General features: G+C 35.2%; 1 protein-coding gene and 1 long non-coding RNA gene across 2 annotated transcripts in view; one reads left to right on the top strand and one right to left on the bottom strand.

The window, feature by feature from the left end:
* The window catches only part of LOC114253227 (cell adhesion molecule Dscam2), a 48,002-nt gene extending 47,630 nt beyond the window's left edge, over positions 1–372 (bottom strand). The window contains exon 1 of the mRNA XM_089734393.1: positions 170–372. Within this exon, the coding sequence (XP_089590519.1) occupies positions 170–176 (7 nt within the window). The 5' untranslated portion in view covers positions 177–372. The remainder of the gene's footprint in view (positions 1–169) is intronic.
* LOC149501113 (uncharacterized) overlaps positions 1–23,964 on the top strand; it is a 271,222-nt gene that overhangs the window by 47,210 nt on the left and 200,048 nt on the right. The gene's annotated exons all lie outside the window — the stretch shown is intronic.

The raw sequence follows: 23,964 nt of genomic DNA, 5'->3' as shown, positions 1-23,964 counted from the left end.
TCAGACTAACTAATTATTTCGTACGGTAGAAACCAAGTTATTACAATCCATTTTGAACCACAAAGTGACTTGATCATTAATTTGCGTCTTAGATCTAAGTAATAATGTAATTATGAACCAAAATTTAAACCAACCACATAAATAAATAAAAACAGTAATTATGACTTACCTTTCATCGTTCTTCGCACACCAAACGCGAGCTTATTAAGAATTGACAGTCATCTTCCAAGAGAGTCACAAGTGAAGTTCACATACTTAAACACTGCAGTTCCCTTAACGAATTTTGAATGTACATTAAAGCCGATCGCTTAAACTTTTCCCTCCACGTTAAAGAATGGTAAACACGTCTCGACCCGTCGGCGGTCGAGTTCGGACTGACGTCGGGTAAAATGTACAGAAACCTCCCCCGACTGGTTCAGCTGATAGGCCGCTCTCCGCCCAACTTAATGGCGACTTAAGTTTGATTTTATGTGAGACTCGGCCGTCCCGGCGGTCAATTGCGAGTGCCCAATAGGTTACGACTTCGGAATAATTAAGCGAACTAACTAACTAGGCCTGGGATTTACGCAAGCGATCTGGAGACAGAGAATCGACTGTTTACGTACTGAATCAGAGGGATCGGTTCCATTACCAGTATTAAGTAATAACCTTAATTCCCTGTTGTGTTTAGCTGTTTGTTATTCCTCGGGATTCTTGTTCTAGTTGGCCTGTTTTATTCTAGACTTAATAAAAGAACGTAACCGTTGGTTTTGATTGGCGAATTTGCTACTTGATTCTTACAAAAACTAGGGTAAGGGTTTTAGACTTCTAAATAACAGATGTTCTATCTCTGTTATAAACGTATTGTGACTCTTTCTTTACGACACAAAATTTAACAACAAAAATCTGAAAGGTTGAAAGAAAAACTATCATAATATTTCGTGAATAAATTGTAAAAATTTTTTTTTTCAATAGTCACTAATTACATGCTTTATCTAACTATTTATCGTTACTGAAATAAAATGCATGTATTCTATTCTCTTGGTTACTTATATAAAAGTCGAAGAACATTTACTACTCAACTGATTATATTAAATTCTACATTGGAAGAAATGCTTACGAAATTTGAAAAAAAAAACTGTATTGAAACTGAATAATGAAAATAAGCCAAATAAATTATTAAAATAAATTCGATAAATAACTAACAAGTTATGCTAATATGTATTTATGACAGTTTCAAATATTCAAAGCAACGGAGAGCTTCTGAGCGACTTATAAGCTTTCATTTATTGGACAATGAATAATGTATTTTAGAAGTCTCCTATCAATACGGACATGACATTACATTTATTTCTTTTATTTTTCCAATATTTGAACGAGAGTAACGATATATTTTATTACATTATCGAAAAAGGGTAAATATATTATGCAGACAATCGTCAGGAGCATGAAGGAAGTTAATCAAATTTGCTTTGGAAGGCCAATATAGAAAACAAAGAAAAGCATTTATTTATAACTACAGGAAATAAAAAAAACTTAATATAACATAATAGAGACAGGTAAAAGAGAAACATGCAAATTGAAAATGGCTAATGACTAACACTGGGATAAAAGTTCTCTCATAATAAAAAGGGACAGATAACCAGGAGGGAGGTTTTAGTCCGTAGGTCACTGAGACACTTTCTCAGTGGAGTCGGACATGCCCTTTGGCCCGGGCCCTTGGGTATCCATGAGAATTTCTTCCCAACCACGCGAAAAAAAAATAAAAAATAATAGAGACTGGTAGCGAAATATTGGGAACGACATTACAAGTTTTATAAAGCCGTATTATACTTGTATCGAGTGATGCGATAATGTCGTTCAAATTCAGTGAGTATGAAGTAACATTGTGTAATACATATCAAAGCCACAAAAAATATAATGAACGGAAATAGGGCACATTTTGAGCAAGGTGCCGTTATTCTATTTATTTTTGCCGCAAAAAAGTCATGTGTCCCATGCCAGTTTATAGGTAGACACTGCGATGCTGTTTCATTATATTATTATGTACTTTACATTTGAGATTTAGACCATGTCTCATAGCGGGTGGCGTCATGTTATACTATCTATAGGCTCTGGTAGCCGCTTAGCACCAGGTGGGTTATGAGGTGCTATACTCGTCTATGTATAAAAAATCTGGCTAATCACAATTAGATTTCAAAACCTTATATATTGACCTTGAAACAAGGCACATATGGGAATATTCTAAGAATTCCTCAATAAATGATCAATTTTAAGTATATTATTATTCTTTTAAAATCATAGCCAAATTGTAAACATGATAGATATAATGTTTTTTTTTCGATTACTTTTAAAGGTAGACACGAGATTACGATCCATATTGTATTCGGTGCTCACCGTCACTCATGAACATCACAGGGAAACAACCAAACCATTGTTTACAGTGTTTGTCCGTTAAAAAAAAAGAAAACTCTTTAATAATATAATAAAATAAGAACAAAATCGATTTAAAATGTGTCAGTTTAAAATATTTTATAAAAGTAGATAAACAAAAATAGACTTCCATGTCAAATACATAGAAATGCATTTCAAATTTTAGATGCAATACATTTACTGGTGGTAGGACCTGTTGTGAGTCCGCGCGGGTAGGTACCACCGCCCTACCTATTTCTGCCGTGAAGCAGTAATGCGTTTCGGTTTCAAGGGTGGGGCAGCCGTCGTAACTATACTGAGACCTTACAACTTATATCTCAAGGTGGGTGGCGCATTTACGTTGTAGATGTCTATGGGCTCCAGTAACCACTTAACACCAGGTGGGCTGTGAGATCGTCCACCCATCTAAGCAATAAAAAAAAAGAGTTTTTTCTTTTGGATGTCGTTCATTGCATTCGTAAATATAATATTGAAATCACATAGAAATCTCGAAATAAGTGTTGCTTATAATTTAATTTCAGACGTACCAATAGGTAGCAATTATAAAATGGAAACGGAAACAAAGCCGTTAGCTAAAGCCCGGATTAAACGTGCTCTTAAAGGAGTCAGTTCTTTGGACTATAAATCTCAATCCATTCTCTAACATCAATGTAATTGCTATCTAAATTCAAATTCGAATTGAATTCTCTACTGTTGATTAATGTTTTTAGAACTGCTATAAACTCTACTCATAACAAACTAATTAGCAGTGGTCACCAATTGCCATCCGAGGGGAGGATATATTGGCAAGAAAAAACAAGTTCAAGGTGCTGAAAATTGGTATTCACATTTTCAAGTCACATTTCAACTTTCCAAACACATATTTATGACACGGAAAATAACCGTTAAGCCTACATTAAAATATACCAATCATGCGTAATTTGTAATATTTTCGGTATAATGAAAAAAAAAACCATTTCCGACGAGTAAAATGGACGTGAATCTCAGATTTCTCGAAATCCACCCATTATTACAGATGGAATACTATCTTTGTGAATGGGGATAACGCATTAGCGGAATTAATGTGCTGCTTTTCAACTTTGTCCGTTCGCTTTCAATCGATATGAAACTCTCACGTCGTATTCGGGAGGAAATATGGCGGGAATCATTTATTTTCTTCAATAATGGGGAGAATTGTCGATTTTACAATGTTTTATTTCTTGAATTTCTCCAATAATATTTTATTTCAACGTCAAATATATATTAAAATCACAAAAAAAAAATCATTTTCAATCTTAACCTAAAATATGATCTTGATTTGATTATAGTGCCATCTACCGTCTCATGTTCTGTAAAAGAACATTTATTACACATTTATTACAGAACATTTATTACACCAAGATAAAATCAAAATAATAGACGCGCGTAAAACTTAAATTTAAATTAAATATTGACGACTTTATTTTTCTCACTGAAAGAAGTGTGCCAGCTCCTTGGTCGAACAATATCAGTTATGCGACAGACAAACTAATTAAAAAAAAACGAATTATTTGAAAATTGAACATCACGTTTAGTTCATAAATAGAAAAGAACTGAATATTCGTGATGCCGATTAACAATGCCGGAATTACGCCGCAGCACTAAATACAGTGCAAATTTTGCGGTAATCACACGTCTCGTTATGGTAACCACATCGGCGCTTCGTGATCCTATTCTTCCACTGAAAGCGATAGCTAATGTAAAGTCGTTTTGTAATAAATAATGAAACGCGAAATATTATTAATTAATATATTAAATTACCACCAAATAAACGATTCTTCAAGTTCGAATTTCCTTTGGAAACATTCGAAGTTTTTTACTGTTTTACCACCGTCGAAACCAGGTTAGCTAAAAGTTCACCTGATACATCTGTTAGCAAAGTATGAAATTTATTTGCTCCAATAAGCATTTTCTCTCCAATCTTTTATGGAAGCATTAAAAATACGCTTGATGACGATTTTTTTCCTTTCGCCTTCCACCACCGCCCTGCCTATTTCTGTATAATGTGTTTCGGCTTAAAGGGTGGGGCACCCGTTGTACTATAAAACTGAGTCATAAGAATTATGTAAAGACATTTTTACATTATTGGTGTCTATGGGCTGCGGTAAGCAATTAACACCAGGTGAGCCGCGAGCTCTTCTTTCACTAATCTAGGCAATAAAAAACTTTGATACTGATATTGATTTATATTATGTATTCGAAAACCATAAATAATTAGAAGTAGCAGTTAGAGTCCCCGACATTGAAATGTCAGATGATATACAAAATAAAAGTGTGTTCTATAGCTTTCTATGCCCAAGTATGAAGTACCAATTCGCTCTTCTTTTTTCTTCCTATGCTGATAGCGTTCAGAGGCTATTTCAGCTTTACCTTGACATGTAGGTGAGCTCACGGGGCAAAAACCGGGAGCGTTGCTAACACTGGCCCTAGAAAGAGCAGTGCTTCGCAGAATCTACCACCGGATCGGAAACGCGACCCACTGAGAAGATCCGGCGAGAAACTCAGTGGGCTCATTTCGGTCTGTTGAGGACTTCTTGTATTGGAAGCTCAATTGTGCTTTCAAACACAAGTTAATATCATACATCATTGTTTTTTTACTGTGCAATAAAATGCTGATTTGTTTTTGATCCCCGTTTTTCTACTACAGTTCGTCCATGAATATAATCATTATTACTTTATGAAGCCCAGTATCGCATGTCTTGCAATGGCTGTCAAGCTTAATCTGCACCTCATCAACTGACAGTGGCACATTCTGGCATGATTATTCTATTACGTAACATGAATTGTGTTTTAATATTCTGGGGCGTAGGTAAGAATGATGAGACTAGCAGTTACGTCATTTTGTCAGAACTAATTTAATGGTTTGAGTGTCATTTAATTTCTCAATGATGTGCTTGCGTTTACACTATTAGAACTATTTTAATTTTAATAACTAATACTAAAAATAAAACTTAATAATAATTGTGTAATAACGGTGGTTTATTAACTGTTAACTGTAAAAGTGCATAAATGTGGGAAAATCGAACAAAGCCGCTGAACGTAACTTCGCGGGATTCTCTAAAAGTCTACTATAAAAGTCTCAGTAAATGACCACCATTTTACTGAGATTATAATATATTTCATACCATATCATCTCATCTCATTTCATTTCAGTTCATATTATCATTTTTCATAACAATAAAAATATAAATTAAAATAAGACTTGACCTAAAAGTCTTAGTTACCAGGTCATAAAAAATTATGAATTCGTCGGCCGGATGCAGACAGCGCAGAATCGGTCGAGGCTTGTGTCAGCCTATATCCATCAGTGGACGCCTGATAGATATGCAAATTGGAATTCGGTGATCCTCTGAAACATGAAAGCCACCGCACCCCTTAAGATACGAACAATTGAGTAGTAGCTGTATTGAACTGAACGAGCATCCCAATACCTACGCAAATTTATAAAATATTTAAAATTTCCATTTAATTATTATTTGGCACTTGCCCCAGTTGTAAATTATAATAGAAACGCGTGACTACGAGCTCCATAGACATTCAGCCAGTCACAATTTAAAAAAAAAACGAACGACTAACACAAAAAGTTTCATATTGTAAAATCCTAAGAAAATATATAAAATACTCAGTTCGCTGAGTGCAGGTTATTCAAACTTTATAACCGAAACTCCAGTATCGTTATTCTTAACTTTGTAAACATCTGCGCGAAGCTACTTGGAACTCGAGCGACATAATTCGCTGCTACGGACTAAATAATTTCCTGAAGAAAGACCCACTTCAAAGAAAGTGAGCGAGGCTATTATAAAGTTGTTATTTATGTATAGTGCAATAAAATTTATACTGGAGACTTGGAAAGTAAATATAAAGGATCTAATGTATTTTCCTTCAATTTAAAACGTATATGGCGTCTTAATGGTAGGTGCGCGTCCTTACAAAATGTACATAATAATATTATATCAACAAATATTATTTAAATAGGTCTTTTTTTATTGCTTACCCATATAAGCAATAAAAAAAAACGACGAGCTAACTTACATAGATTATACACTTAATATGTAACTTAACTTTCGTGATCTATGGGTTCAGTTATGGTACGTGCAGATAGGTACCGTACAACGGAATTTTAAGTGAAATGTGAGTATTACCGTAGCGTTCTGAATGTTTTCTAGCCCTTTCCTAGGCGTCTGTAATAATTCTGTGGCTATCCCCCATTATTTTGAACGCGCCAGAAGATTAGGTGTGAAGCTTTTTTTTATTGCATAGTTGGATGGACCAGCTCACAGCCCACCTGGTGTTAAGTGGTTACTGGAGCCCATAGACATCTACGACGTAAATGCGCCACCCACCTTGAGATATAAGTTCTAAGGTCTTAAATATAGTTACAACGGCTGCCCCATCCTTCAAACCGAAACGCATTACTGCTTCATGGCAGAAATAGGCGGGGTGGTGGTACCTACCCGTGCGGACTCACATGAGGTCCTACCACCAGTAATAAATAGCTCTTGCATATTTGTTTGTATTTTTTTACTATCTTATATTTCATTTTATTCATTTACATTACTTAAAGACGTCCCTCTTGATTAATTATTTGGGATAATCACAAAGGGAAGATTTCGATCGAGCAGGTGAACTTTATCGGTAGACCGACGGCCCAAATGTTATTGTTCGGAATTTGTATGTATATATACAAACTTACCCCGAAAATTTCGTTAGCGGAATTTAAACATGTATAAAATATCTTGTAATCTTATCATAGACACTGTAAATAATTTATGAACAGTAACTTATTAGTCGTATTATTTTTTAGATTTGAGTGTTATTTTTTTTATGATTGGCCCGGAACCTTTCCTGTTTCACCAGGACAGGTGGGCGAGCAAAGGCTCAAAAGATCCGGCGAGAAAGTCAGCGGGGTGATGCATGGGAAGCAAAGGAGATTTGAATGATTTATTAAGAGTTTTGAAGCCATCGTGTTTTCCGATTTAAAAGGTGGGACAGCCGGTAAGAAAAGCTGTAATGTTTAGTGGCACTGGTAATTATTTAAGATTTGTTGCACTTCTCAACAAATCTTAAATTATTACCGGCGCCACTATTGCTTAGCTATTGCATTGTCGTTGCTTAGCTTATGTATTATCTCTCTTGTTAGTTGAGGTCAAATCAAGTAGAGAATAGTGAATGACATGCGCCTGTTAAGTAGATGCTAGCCGTACGTTACAATTGTCAAAGTACTTCAACCAACACACAATATTTACGAAAATAGTTTTTTTTTTACTATAAAGGCGAACTAACTTATTATTTTTAACCTTAAAAACAACCACTAATATCTAAGGTACGGAAACTCTGAAATAAACTGAGAAACAAAAACAGTAGTCACATTATCATATTTTAATTATTTATTTATTTTATTTGGAAGATATACAGCGAACTTAAACTATATAAAAAGTAACCTTACAACTAAATAACTAAACGATTATGGCGTCGCATTGCCAAGAATTAAATAATTAACTCAAAACGTAAAACAAAATCAACAACAATAAAAAAAGAAAAGAAAAACGTAGTAAATAAATAAGTACTATTTAATTTAAAATTTGCATTCAACCATAGACTGATTAATGTTCTGGTAATACTCTTAGTAGAAATGTTACAAAAAATCAGTTCAGGGCAGTCAACTACAGTGTTGTAACTGTTAGCAGCTGTTATAAAGTATCAATTACGTCTATATATTCTAATTTTTGGAACGAAGTTCCTTATGGGACGATGCGGAGGGGTTCCCTAACCGGGAAAAAAACGTCCGTAACGTAAGATTTTTATTAGTAATGCACACAGTGTACGACTTAACTTTGTAATAACGTACAAATTAGTAACGCACACATTCTACGCCTTAACTTTGTAATAACGTACAAAAAATAACATATTTTTTATCATTAATTGACTACGATCTCAGAGCGTTCGTTTGCGCAATACACTAACTCTTATGCAAACAACCGTGAATGAAGTGTACCACAATAAGTTCGCACGTTACCGAATGACCGCGGGTTGTTGCTTGTTGCGAAACCTCCAGTTTTATTTTCTTTATACCTCGAATAGAATTGAAAATTAATATTTTTATAATAGGAAACTTCATTCTTATCCGGTGTCCCACGACATCACACATCTTTTTTTTTGTACTCTCATAGAACAAAATTCAGCGCTAAATACGTTTTCGTTCAACGAGGACTCTTGTCATAAACGAGAAACAAGCTAAGCATCTTTCGAACGCGAAAGCAGTTCACGAACTGCCTGCAATCGTGTTTCCAGTTTTACCCAGTTCCAATTTAGAACAAGTTTTCAGTGTGTCGCGGAGTTCGAAACTGCCGCGGCGCAGTGCACGCTTCATTGAAATTTAACTTTTAACTCGAACGCGCATCAGCGATCGCACTGGCAGCTTTTAACTCAATAAAATCCGGTAAAACCTTTTGCATACCAAGGGTCGTACGTACATTTTAAAGTTTTTGTTTTGTTTTTGTGAAAAGAAAATGTAAATGTCAACATAATTTTTTTTTAGTAAAATTATTCAAATATCTGTGTAGTCAAAGGTTATCAAAAATCGACGGAAATAATCGCTATTGTAGTTTTAATCATGATTTTATTTATTTATTTATTATAGGTGCCTATTTCTGCGGTGAAGCAGTAATGCGTTCCGGTTTGAAGGGCGGGGCAGCCGTTTTAACTATACTGAGACCTTAGAACTTATTTATGTCTCAAAGTGGGTGGCGCATTTACGTCGTAATGTCTATGGGCTCCAGTAACCACTTAACACCAGGTGGGCTGTAAGCTCGTCCACCCATCTAAGCAATAAAAAAAAGGTATTATCGAATCGAAAAAATAAATAAAGCTAAACTTATTATAATTAATATTAATAATATGCATAATAAAAATGAATTAACCACGTTGGATTTTGTCGTCGTTTCAATGAGGCGTTAAATGGCCCAACAAAAGGTTCCAATAATTTTCGTTACGTCCTACAGTTCGGTTCGGCGTGTGTCCTTTGACTTTGTAGAAATTACTAACTCGACGACTTAACAACAGCTGCGAAATTCTTGTTTGAAATTTCGCCCTGAATTGATATTGCGAATTTTGTTTCCGTTTCCCACCCTTCAAACCGAAACGCATTACTGCTTCACGGCAGAAATAGGCAGGGTGGTAGTACCAACTCGCGCGGACACATAAGAAGTCCTACCACCAGTAATTACGCAAATTATAATTTTGCGGGTTTCATTTTTATACACGTCGATTATTCCTTCACCGTGGAAGTCAATCGTGAACATTTGTTAAGTACGTGTTTCATTAGAAAAACTGGTACCAGTCTGGGATTCGAACACCTGTGCATCGCTCAACACGAATGCACCGGACGTCTTATCCTTTAGGCCACGACGACTTCATCTATCATGTCATATATAGTCATATTATATCTTCATACATAATTATTGTATATATAATATATTTTTATTTATTTTTTAAATGGACAAAAGATTTCAGTGCTTACCGTTAAGGTTACCGGAGGCCAATAACCTTATTGCTATCACCCACCTTGAAACATGAAGCTAAAATTTTATTCGTATACTATACTAGTAACAGATAAATTGATAGTTCAGACTCATGTAGACACTCAACAAACATCAAGAATGCTGCAAATATTTTAAATGCTTTTATCACATGAAAAAATATTTTGTTAGAACCAAGCATCACTTCAACTTAAATTTAAAGGTCGAAGATATTTGTCTCCGAATCGATGGATTCGCGACGATGTTCCGGAATTAATAGAATTATTCAATTATAGATAAATAAGTGCTCGCAGCGTCTTCATGACGAGAGGCTCAATAGATTGTACAATGTAAACGAAGCAGAAAACGCTTTCTAAGAAAACTTTACGAGCTCTTGAATATTATTGCTTAATTGAATTTATTAAGTAATTAAATTTAGTAACTACAAAGGATAATAGACAAATTTATTGGTATCATTTGTTTTTTTTTTTTCCTACCTATTCTAGGAACCTCGAGGTGTTATTCTAGATTCGTCGAGCTAGTAGGTGAGCTCACGGGGCTCAAACCTGACGACGTTGCTAACACGAACCCTAGCAAGAGCTGTGCTTCACAGAATCTACCATCGGATCGGAAACGCGACCTACTGAGAAGATTCGGCGAGTCAATGGGCTGTGTCTGTAGATTAATTTAGAGTAAACGATGACCGGTGCTTGACTTGAATTCAAATAAATGGTATCAACTCAATTGTCTTAATATCACGGTATCTGATTATCGAATGTCAAAACATTTTAACATTTACTACTACTATTAATTTTACTATTATATTATTAGGAAGAGGAGGCGAGCAATGATGTGTGAAAATGAATATTTTAGTGGCTTTCTTTTCTGCTACTTTTAAATAACGGCAATTACATTGCGCATGAACATACATCGTGTCTAGTAGCGTTGTGATAAGTAAGCGAAGTGTATGCACTTTCACCGCTCCCACTTCGCTTACTTACTCTTATTCACTTTAATCGACGTTGACCGCATGTTGCAGGCCTGACAATCGTCGTTATGTTGGTAGCGTGTGTGCGCATAGACAATTGACATTAACCTTAATTTATAATACACATGGGCATTAAGCAAGTCGCTAAATCAGGTATCATAGTTTTTGGTCAACTTTTCGACAGTTTTTTAAATATTGCATGCTATTTCAATGTTTAATTTCTCACCTTGTAAGAAATAATATAAAATTATGGCGTATTTTTATTTTTAAGCAGCTCAACCCACTAAATAGTATGAATTTTATAGTTTCTCGTATTTTATGATCAGGAAAGGAAGCTACCGAGTTATATACTCACTTTTTAGTTCGATTTTTCTAATTAACTTTACTATGTATAAAATTATGTCTGGCGTGAATTTTTACCCAACTAAAATTTAATAAAATTAAATTATTTAGATCGAATCATTTTTCGTTAATAATAATTGTAATTATTCGTTAGTTTCTCATTTCTGTGCAGTTGCGTTAGCGGATTTTATAAGCTTTATATTTTTTTATATGTAGACCAAAGTGTTAATTTATGAACTAAATATAAAGTTATAAATTATTGCTCACTGTATTAATACGAAAAATTAAATAAAAAATACACACATGCATACCTGAATTTCAATAACCTAATTTCAATCACAATGTCGTGTTTGGTATAGAAGATGCTATCTTACATTTACAGCGTCCGTAAAGCACGCCAAGAATTTTTTTTTTTGCCTTTGTAGGCAGACGAGCATACGGCCCACCTGATGGTGAGTGGTTACCGTCGCCCATGGTCTTCAGCAATGCCAAGGGCAGAGCCAAGCCGATGCCTACCGATTAGTAGAATATACAAAAAAAAAGCCAAGCGTTAACTTCAAGAACCCGTGAATGCTATGACGTAATGTACACGAAATAATTCACGGGTGTATTGATCTAGTGCCTGAGCTTGTAATTCGAAGGCACAAAGTAAATCTGCGTACCTATCGATACTTAAAGGTAATATCGGCTCAGCTTCCTCGGATGCTTACATCCGGCGAGGATAAGCCGTACTTGTATCCGCTACACCGGGCCGCCTTGTCGAGCCAGATTAAATACTCATCGACCTTTTGTACAGTATACTACAATATGCCACAGTTTGCATAAAGAATATTCTTTTACGCAAAAAAATTTAAAGTATTTTAAAGGGTCATAAATTAAACATGTCTTACAAACGTAGCTGCTTGGCAACCTGTAGCGTTTTGCTTAGTCAAATACTTTCGAAATGTGAAAGTTCTAGAGACCACACAGACTATTTTTGATAAAAACAAACGGTAGGCAGCGGCTTGGCTCTGCTCCTGGTATTGCTGAAGTCCATGGGCGACAGTAACCACTCACCATCAAGTAGGACATGTGCTCGTCTGCCTACAAGGGCAATAAAAACAAAACATCACCCAAAATCCAATCCAAGTGCAAAAATCCGTAAATCTGTTCAGAGTGACGGACCAAGTTAGGAATCTATAAAAACTAGTTTGAGTTTACTGGCAAATAAAAAAGTTTGCACATAATAATCGTCCATGACGTCATCGCCTCAATAACTGAGCGCGTGAGATAGACAGCGGATCTTCGCTCGAAATTTTCAACCATCACACATTGCTAGAAAATAAAAGACCTTTGCGTTCTGAGTGGACATTAGACGCTAACAGCGCAGAGATCAAACCGTTGCGACTACGGAAACGTATATTTGTCTCATGTGCAAACGGCAGGCGCTCGAATACTACAGAAAACAATGCTTTGAAGGTACACAGTTTATTTGTGAAAGCAGTACAACTGTAAGCGCTTTGTACACAATTCTGTGGTGTGACATTCACAGTTATGTGTAATCGAATAGCACTAGGTGGCTCGTGGACGTCGGCCCATCACCGCAAATAATAATAATAAAGTTTAACAATCGTAAACTACTGTTTGTTTATGCCTATGCTAATAGCCTTGAGAGGCTATTTCAGTTTTTCTTGACGTGTAGGTGAGCTCGCGGGGCAAAAACCGGGAGTTTTACTAACACTGGCTCTAGCAAGAGCAGTGCTTCGCATAATCTACCACCGGATCGGAAACGCGACCACTGACAAGATCCGGCGAGAAACTCAGTGGGCTGTGTCCATGGGTTAATTTACTCATCGAACCCTACGTCGCAAGCGACGGGTTCGTCAAGGACGGTGACCGGTGCTTGAGGTACCTAAAAGCACCGTCAATAAATCGGGAGGATCCGTAATGACGTGTTTTCCATTATATCTACAGGATCGGGTCTGTAAATTACAATTATTTACCTATCATATTGAATATACTAATAATACATTTTGGATGATAAGTTAAGGAATAAGTTTTGAGGATATTTTTTTTCAATCCCAATATTTGAGAAACTCTTCATATATTGACTCAATTTACAGAAATTTAATTTTAATGTGCAAATTACTTGAATCATTAAGAATACGTATGTAAAACTATTTACATTAGAACTAATCCACTCAAACTAATTTACACTAGATAGCTACGGCACGAGTAAAAGAGCATAAACAAAAGACGAGTTTACAATGAAGGCGAGATGTGAAAACGCATCACAGATGGCAGTAAAATACAATGGTTGGGGCCCCAGTTCTATGACTGCTCGCTTCCGGGCCGACCGTCGGAAATAGCACCACCCTGCAGACAACCTTCATTTCCGCTGTAGTCCTTTTGCCTGCATTAGACCCTGCGCGGTATTTAATCTTTTTGCCTTCATTATAGACTCATACAACCTTATCAAAGTTTGTTTTTGAAGTATTGAAATCAAATGAAAATATCAAAGACATGTATACGTCCATTCAAGCCTAAATTCTTATTACGATACGTTGTAGATATCCTTTATTAAATAATCGTAAAAATATAATACCTAACCAGCTCTAGATTCGCCGTTTTACCTGTGTTTTCGATAACGTAGTTCCAAATCCGCAATCTACAATGGGCTGAAAGGTAGCCTTAATATTTCTCATAATTCTATTTTTGGATAGAGCTTTATCCAAATCGGCTTAGTCGTAGTGTGAAAACGTTACACACAGACAGAGCTACTTTTAAATTAATAACACAATCTGCTATTTAGCTTCTTACAACGCCAAATCACTGCCCTTCGCGCGTGATGTTATTACCTGCAAGTCAAAAGAACGTTGCATACTGCAAAAAAAAATTTTTTTCTGCTACAAATCTCCAATGTGTTCCAGTTTTTTAAAGTAGGAAAGCCAGTTGTTGTTGTACAATGTGCCAGATCTATAATACAATTGCGACTTTCATTAAGACTTTCACTTTTCACTTTTCATATCCCAAAGTGGGTGCCCGTATTCACTTTGTCGTGTCACTGCACTCCAGTAATCACTAAATACAACAACGTAATCTACCCACCGAGTATAATAAAAAGGCAAATATCCCAATCGAATCTCAGAAATGTAAAATTCTACAATGTTTTAGTCCAGAAAATTTTCAATTTCGAATACCATTCCAACTTAAGATACTGCGGAAACGCTACATTCTTCTGACACATGTTTATGAAGAACTATTTATTACAAACACAGTAAACAGCAAATACGGCTGAGATTCCAAAGAAATAAATCCCATTTACCTGTCCAAACACATGTTTTACGTTCCCTGGAAACGCGCCTCTGTCAACTTGAAGTAAACACGACCTACCAACAAAATTGTTTCACAACCCGTTTTATAACTTTGAAATTTTCGCAGCAAACAAACTAGCAGATTGGCTTTTCGAAGTATTAGGTATATAATATATTTTAAAAATGTTTCAACACATTACTAGAAATAACGATATTTTTGAGGTTACGTTATGTTAATGGTAATAGTCGGTCAACGATTAGATCTTTAGCAGATACGTACTTTCGCAAGTTATTCAAAACTAGAGGACTTTCGTTCAAATCGTAGAACAATTAAGTAAAAGCGGCTGCAGATGCATTATGATGGAGAAGGAAATATTACAATCAGAATCAGTGAATAGATACGGGAGAAGCCTACACTACAGCAAAGTTTAACGATGTCTGAAGAATTGAGTGTAAAATTTAAAAAGAAATGATCATTAGTCGAGCAATCACCGTTCCTGTTGATTTTTGTATTTATAATTAAAATTAAATATAGATTTACATTAAACAGTGCACCGTAATTTATTCTGTAAATATAAAATAGTGCGTCAATATAGTGAAGTGCGTCAACAAGTGGCAAATAATTCAAGAATAAAACAAATAATTCCTAATTCCATCGGAAATTTTGCAAGACCTTGAACAAGCGCTATACTCCAACTGTAAATCTAAAGTTATCTTTCCCGTGGCGAAGTCAGTACGGCATGACTGTAAAACTGAGCGGAGCCGGGATCCATCTAACTCCGCCCCAGGTGGACAAAGCTAAAAGCCGAATCGTGTAGAGCGACGCGATGGCCCGTCGCGTTCTAAACATTTATCATGGAGCTACGCGAGGCATACATTAAGGTTTAACTGAGTACCTTTTAGTTTCGCGACTTGAAAGTATGTACTGCAATGCGTTACGTTAAATATTTATATATATATAATTTTTTGTTGTTGCTTATATGGGTGGACGAGCTCACAGCCCACCTGGTGATAAGTGGTTACTGGGGCCCATAGAAATTTACAACGTAAATGCGCCATCCACCTTGAGATATAAGTTCTAAGGTCTCTGTACAGTTACAAAAATAAATTTCCTGTTAACAAAATACTATTTTAGAGTTTAGATCGAGTATTTTTATCCACTGATATTTTATTACATAGCACATTATATTGTTGTATTTCGATATTTTATTACATAGCTATGATAGAAATCGACTCTGTGGGCTTCGTAATGGCCGATCCAATTTCGAAGAAATTTTCAAGAAATCTTCAGATTGGACAATCAAAGATCGGTTAGCAAAGCGGCCGGGTTTCACAAGTACTACATATAATACAATTTTTTATTGTCATTATTATTGTCATGGCCTAAAAGGTATCCAGTGTACTCACAACAAGTCATGACTCAACCGAAATCAGAACCCGCAGACAAGTGCTATTTCTCCTAACGAAATACGTATTCAACATATGTATGATCACGACTGACTCCCGCTCAATAAAAATACGTGTTGTAAAGATTCCGCAAAATTAAATAAATGTTTTACGTATCGTTTCAAAGAAATTAAATATATTATTTTACTAAATTAAATTTCCTTTGAAGCTTAATCAAATTTATTTCCTACAGTCAGATTTTATATTTGAGACCAATAAAAGAGAATAAGTAAGTATATTATCTTTATGTAAATAAATACTAAAATCCACCCCGAATCAAAAATATTCTTTTATTTAAATAATAAATATTTTTTTTTTTTGTGAAAAATATGTTTAATCATTTAAGCAGTAATTAATTATTTAAGGGCTCAGTGGTGTAGATTGGGAGAGGCCTATGTCCAGCAGTGGACGACTGTGGGCTGTTGATGATGATGATGATGATTTAAGCTCAGTCGAGTATCTAAATAATTTCATGTAGTCGCAGAGCCTTTGTCCCTGCGCCTCTTTGTGAGCTATTTCGAGAATCCAGTTCAACCAGAACTGAACTACATCGTTGTTAGTGCTAAGAAGCGTCGTTTGCGGTATCATATTTACGCTTGAAAGGCAAACGTGACTGTGGCGGGTAGTCATCATACAACGCAAGATAATTGACAGATGCCTGAATCTCGCTTACGACATTTTCAAGATAAAGCGCATATATACAAGTTCCGAACAACAACATTCGGACCGTCGGTCTACCGAGCGAACATTCCCCGCTCGGTGGAAGATCTTTCCTTTCGTCGTTAAGTATTCCCAAAGTGACTGAGCAACAATAATTGTTTTATACATAAATGATAGGCAATAACCATATTCGATGCGCAAAAAAAAAAAAAATTCTAGGTCTATTAAAATCATTTCAATCCTACAGCTAGATTCGTTAAAATAGAATTTTTTCCAGGTATTACAACTTTAAATTAGTCTACTGTAAAGTTCACGCATTGTCGCTTAGTCACGTTTGCCTTTCAAGCGTCGATATACACTATTCTATTAATTATTGGGTACGCACAAGTATGATGCAATAATTTGCAGACTCAAATACAACATTTTTTTTTTTTGCTTAGATGGGTGGACGAGCTCACAGTCCACCTGGAGCCCATAGACATCCACAACGTAAATGCGCCACCCACCTTGAGATACAAGTTCTAAGGTCTCAAGTATAGTTACAACGGCTGCCCCACCCTTCAAACCGAAACGCATTACTGCTTCACGGCAGAAATAGGCAGGGTGGTGGTACCCACCCGCGCGGACTCACAAGAGGTCCTACCACCAGAAGATTAATTTAAATTTAAATAGTTTGATATCATAATAACAATAACCTAAATTCTAAGCTCGTAATAATGCTCGTTTTACCCATTAAATCTACTGACTATGAAATGTGAACTCAAATTTCATGTGTGTCTCAAAAAAGTTGAGTATCTACCACAATTTTAATTATTTTTGCCTCAAAAAGTAATGTGTTCCGCATTGAGGGGCGAAATAATCGTGATTTAGATTCAAACCATTAGGACCTCATGTCTCATGGTAATTGGTTCTGGTGACCGTTTAACTACTTCTATTTACGTCAAATAATTGACAAAACAAAGATATATTCAGAACTAGATGTATTTTCCGTGAGTCGTAAAAATAATTGAATATGCAATTTTGAAAAGGGCACATCTCTGAAAATGTAAAATGTTCAGGAAATGAAAAAAACTGATTATTTTCTAAAGCAGTGTAAAATTTAAAACATTAACTTTTGAGATATATTTTAGTGTTAATTGGCAATTGAAAATTACTGAAATTATTATAAAATGGATGTAGGTAAGCCTCAAAACTACATGTATATGAAAAAACGTATTTGACAAAATATGCGACATGTGCCCTTTTCGAAATTGCATATCCAATTGAAACTACTGTTACAGTTTAACTCAAGTTTCTATTGTCATTATACGATTTCTGATTATTCGAGTACATTGCAAAGTTCGTGGTAACGGACGACCGACCATTTATTAATTTATGTTCAGTAAAAAAATCACGGTCGCCGAAAATGTGAAGTAAGATCACTTTTCATTGTCGAGTCAAGGCAATTTCAGCGTTATATCTGCGCACAGTAAGCAACGGAAAAACTTTGTGCCTTTTTAAAGAACCAAATGATGTAATCCATGTAATGTAATGTAAATGTAATGATGATCCATGTAATCTTATTACAATTTCATAATCTTTTTTTCGTTTCGATAAACAGTAAAAATATAGCTTAAAATGCTCTTAGCATAATATAAGAAGAAATATATGCTCTGAAGAATATAATTCGACGCTTGAAAGGCAAACGTGACTAAGCGACAATGCGTGAACTTTACAGTAGACTAATTTAAAGTTGTAATACCTGGAAAAAAAAATATTTTAACGAATCTAGCTGTAGTAGAATCTAGCTAGTAGCTGTAGGATTGAAATTATTTTAATAGACCTAGAAATATATATTTTTTGCGCATCGAATATGGTTATTGCCTATCATTTATGTACAAAGCAGTCATTGTCGCTTAGTCATGTTTGCCTTTCAAGCGTCAATATGCTCTTAGCGTCGTATAAGAAGAACGATTTTATTCATGTTTCGTTACGTTAGCTTCTATTTTAAATATAAAATGTTTGCAAATAGCGTATTAATATCGAGTCAATATTATCGAAATGTTTTTCTGACATCTAAATCTTTATATAAATTCAGTACTTGTACATATTATATATGATAATTTGTATATTAAGTTTTCATGCTGCGAGTTAAGCTTATATGGAGCAATATCATCATACTATTTTCTCACGAGAAGCAGTTCTGTGACCAACTTAAAATATGTATATGATATTTCTTCTTATTCTTCTTCTTTTTTTCAATGTAGTAATTGGTTTCTTGAGATATTATTACTGCCGGTATGTAGTTTAGAGAAATTTTCAATTGTTAAAAAATACAAAATTCTATTCACGGACTCAAGTTAATCTTGCAATGGAGACTTTCACTTCTCAATCTTGATCCCAAACTAGACAACGGCATTCATACGAAGTTATCTATATACGAGTATATGCTTTTTTTTCGGGAGGGGGCCGAACCCGAACCGAATTTACTGGTGGTAGGACCTCTTGTGAGTCTGCACGGGTAGGTACCACCTATTTCTGCCGTGAAGCAGCAATGCGTTTCGGTTTGAAGGGTGGGGCAGCCGTTGTGACTATATTGAGACCTTAGAACTATATCTCAGGGTGTGTGGCGCATTTACGTTGTAGATGTCTATGGGCTCCAGTAACCACTTAACACCAGGTGGGCTGTAAGCTCGTCCACACATCTAAGCAATAAAAAAAAAAAAGAACCTCCTACGATGTCCCCGCGCCTATGGGGGCGCGTGGGGTATGTGGGACTTGACGATCTGTTGGGAGCAGACCGCAGGCCCAAGGAATTTTAGGGCCCACCCACTAAACGACTCCCCTGTAGTCTTACACCCGACGTCCGATCTCCGTCCGGGGTCAAAACCCGGTCAGAAGAGGTTCCCGCGGTCAACACTACAACCATACTCGCGGCGCCACCCAATACGAGTATATGCTTCGGCAACTCTTAATGTAATACTTAATATTAAATAGTTCGTCATGTCTTCCAAATACCATAAAGAAACAGATAATTGAACTTTGTATCGTAAATCCAAATTTTGCAAAGAATTGGTTATGAATATCTTCAAAATCCATTGTTACTATTCAAAGAACATATTCACTATGCTCCCATGAAAACTTGCATTGAAGGAGTTATCTGCAGCCCACAGAGGCAGGCACAAAGAGTGTTCTATCGCGGAGAATGCGGTAAACAAAATCCCACACAGGATGAATACCGCTAAGTACTTTACACAAGCGATATAATCTCCGGATTCGAACACGTGACGAATAAAATCTCTTTGTTGTGTTCGTTTGTAACTTTAAGGAAACTTGTTTGTTTAAGATCAAAGTACTTTTGCTATTTTCTTGTTTCGTACAGTTAAATTACTTCTGAAATACTTACGTATAAAAAAAGATTTTTCTCAAAGAAATACAAGTAATTTATAATAAACATGTTTTTATTTACGTTATTCAAAGATACTCACAGAGGACATTAATGACGATAGTGTTATGGTTTTATGATCAGAATATATGAATGGACGACTTCAGTTTAACTTAACTTGTCTAGTATTTTTACGCCGGTAAGAGTAATGCCATCTATCGCCGAATAACCGAAACGAATATCAAAGGAACTAGTAACGCCGAGAACGCTCGAAAAGTACAACGCCATCTAATGTCGGATAGCGGATACACACATCGAAGCTACTCGAGTTGCCCAGAATGTTCTCGATAAATCTAGAGATGTTGTATTTATTGACTATAGAAGCGCTGCAGAGATGGCACGAAGTCTGTTAGTAATCGGATCTACTCGAAGCGAAACAGCGAACGGATCACCTGAAGCGAAACGGAAGAAGTGACTTGCGAATTTTAAAGTGTTTTAAGTGTTAATACACTTTTAATTTTTACTTCGGGAAAATTCTTATTTATCCCGAACCCCAGCGCGTAACAGTATGTATAGATCGTCGTCAAATGTACTTAGATTTAGTATTTCTTGCCTAGTTCTATTCTGAAGGAATAACCGTTACATTGACTGCTTACATAAATCAATATTTTATAGGTAACTTTGTAATTGAGAAAAAAATGAAAAAAAGATTTTAAAACTCATTAGCGAACCAGTGATGTTGAACATACAGCTGAATACATTAGTGGTGATGATTGGACGTAATTCGTTCCTGCACTATTCGTTACCAAAGTCCTATCTTTGTAATGACCGAAATTACCCTTCCTCCACGGTGTTACCCGAGCACTATAACATGCACTCTTTTTTATTACTTAGATGGGTGGACGAGCTCACAGCCCATCTGATGTTAAGTGGATACTGGAGCCCATAGACATCTACAACGTATGTGCGCCACCCACCTTGAGATATAAGTTCTAAGGTCTCAAGTATAGTTACAAAAATGAAACGCATTACTACTTCACGGCAGAAATAGGCAGGGCGGTGGTACCTACCCGCGCGGACTCACAAGAGGTCCTACTACCAGTAAAAAAGCGTTTTTTCAAACAAAGTTTAAAAATAGTCCCTTACCAGTAAGCAGTAAAAAAGCATAAATATTTATCAAAGAAGTGAAACATTAATTTAATTTTTATTATAACAATATAACAAAATTCCCACTTAAATAGAATGAGGCCACGTTAGTATTCTAGTGGGAGACTGCAAAAATTATGCTCATTGCCTTATCTCGGCTGCGAAATTTTGAATTTTCCTTATCTCAAACGAGGGGCCTAAACAGGCTACGCGTTGGCTCTACGACGTAGATATCAACTACGGTGTAGCTATACCGCTACGAGGTTAAAACGGTACGTGCTTCTATTCCCGAGCATGCTTCACATTGATAACAACAATAGAGAAAAGTTGAATCTAAAAATATTTATATTTGTGTTGCCCTTACAATTATTTTCGATTTAAATTATTACTAGTGGTCGCCCGGTAGTCGAAATTCGAATATAATTAATTTAAATTATAAGTTTGAACATTATTAAGGATCAATTGTCAAAGACTATCATATACCTCTATAATAAAAAAATTCGCCAAGGCTACACTATAGATAAATAGTATTGATGACAAACAATATTTATCTATTCTCAACTCGACCTCAGACTAACAATAAAATAAAGAGTATATATGCGTGTGTATGTCAAATACATGGTAGTATACATAATGTTTTTTTTATTGATTTAATATATTTTTATGTATAATTCTAAAAATATATTAGCTTTCTGCACTCCTTCTCTATATTTTTTATAAGTGAGGCAAATTTCATACTCCTCCGTTCACGCAATTTTCGTAAAAAGCGGTACAAAGTTTTTGCTTCACTTATAAATGTATAGATTAACAAATTGTGTAGCGTAGGGTAGAAAATTTCTGTTCTTTTCTTGATAAGTATTTTAAATTTCGAGATACTAGATATGATCATGGTAACACTAAAAAGGTGCCGTAGAAATAAATTCCATTAAATTAATTTAAATATTTATTGCACGTAATTTAAAGCTATAAACGTTTAAAATACCAAGATCTAATCCAAATTTCGGGATACTGGATATGACCATGGTAACACTAAAAAGGTGCCGTTGAAATAAATTTCATTAAATTAATTTAAATATTTATTGCACGTACTTTAAAGCTATGTACATTTAAAATACCAAGATCTAATCTCTATCACGGCACTTACAACGCCAGCCCCAATTTCGGCACAATCGCGTTCGTTCTAAGACAATATCTTTACGCGAAAGAGTACCCACAAATGTACATATCGACGCTTGAAAGGCAAACGTGACTAAGCGACAATAACTGCGTTGTACATAAATGATAGGCAATAGCCATATTCGATACGCAAAAAAAATATATTTCTAGGTCTATTAAAATCATTACAATCCTACAGCTACTAGCTAGATTCTACTACAGCAAGATTCGTTGAAAAAAAATTTTTTCTTCAGGTATTTCTACTTTAAATTAGTCTACTGTAACTCTACAAACTGTAGAAAATAGGATGTTAAATTTACCGCCGTCTGGTGTAGTGGTAAGTGACACGGTCACTACACAAGGCGTCCTAGGTTCGAATCCCGCCAAGGGAAGATATTTGTATGATAAATATAAAATGTCTTTTCCAGGGTTAAATCATACATTTATTTCCGTTATCTGATACCTGTAAAACAAGTTCTTTACGAACCTAGCACGACCAGTTAACGTGGCGTGATTGTTAGTAAATATTTTTTTATTATTAAATTATTTTATTTGACGTATATGTTTCGTCCATTATTTTATATTCAGCAGCACAAAATGTTATCAAGAAATGTTTCGAGAAAAACAGAGCAACCAGAAACTAACTAAATACAATCATAATTCACAACAAAATGCAACTAACATAGGTAATTTGGTCTCCCATTTTATTAATTTGAAACATATCATCACTGATGAAACCGTGGAGCGCATGGAGGTATTTTGGTACAGGGCGAGATTTTTAATTAATTGTTTTGTTAAGATTTTTAACTTTGCGAACTTTGCGTTACCCAAATACTTTTTATTCCATTATTTCGGAGCAATCTAGTCATTAATAACAAATCAACAAGCAAAGCATAATAATATTATGAATCGATATATACTATGTATATGTATACTGTATATTAACTCTTAATTTTTTATCCAACTATTTTAAATTTAACTTAAACTTAGTTAATATAATTATAGAATATTCTTCGAATAATTTACAGATTTCATGATCATGATCAACTGACATGACATCTGACATTTGACATAAAATTAAACAGACGAAGTCATTTCAATAAATGTTTACAAGTCTCAAAAACCCTAAAATCAATGAAGTAGGAAACCTATGGAAATGAAACGTCAACCAAAATTTCGTGCCACTGTGACGTCATCTGGCCACAAAACATGGCGGCTTTAGTGCTGTACAAAAGATTTCAATGTTATCAGGTTTTATCGATAAACGTTCTTGGCTCATTTTATTTTAAATATTGTTGAGTATTATTTATTTGTAGAATTTATACTTTAATGGGAAGTAAGTAGGTATATTGTTATGTGCAAATATGATATGATTTAGATGGGTGAAATCTAAGACAAGTTCGTCCTTCGAATTTGCCAAGTAAACGATATGATGATTTTTAAAAGTTGCTACACTGATTTTATAAAGTTGTCGTTTGTCGCAAAACACAAAGATATGGCGTAGTTCAAAGCCATCAGCCCATTTCTAGCATGCTAAATGTTATCGTATTTTGAGTACGTGTTTTTCTTAGACTATTACAATCTATTTTAATTGTTTTGCTGACTCTAAAGTCCGTAACATAC

This window comes from Bombyx mandarina, chromosome 17, assembly GCF_030267445.1.
Source record: "Bombyx mandarina strain Sakado chromosome 17, ASM3026744v2".
Lineage (NCBI taxonomy): Eukaryota > Metazoa > Arthropoda > Insecta > Lepidoptera > Bombycidae > Bombyx > Bombyx mandarina.
Note: the sequence above shows the minus strand (reverse complement) of the source record. Positions and strands in the feature narration are given on the sequence as shown.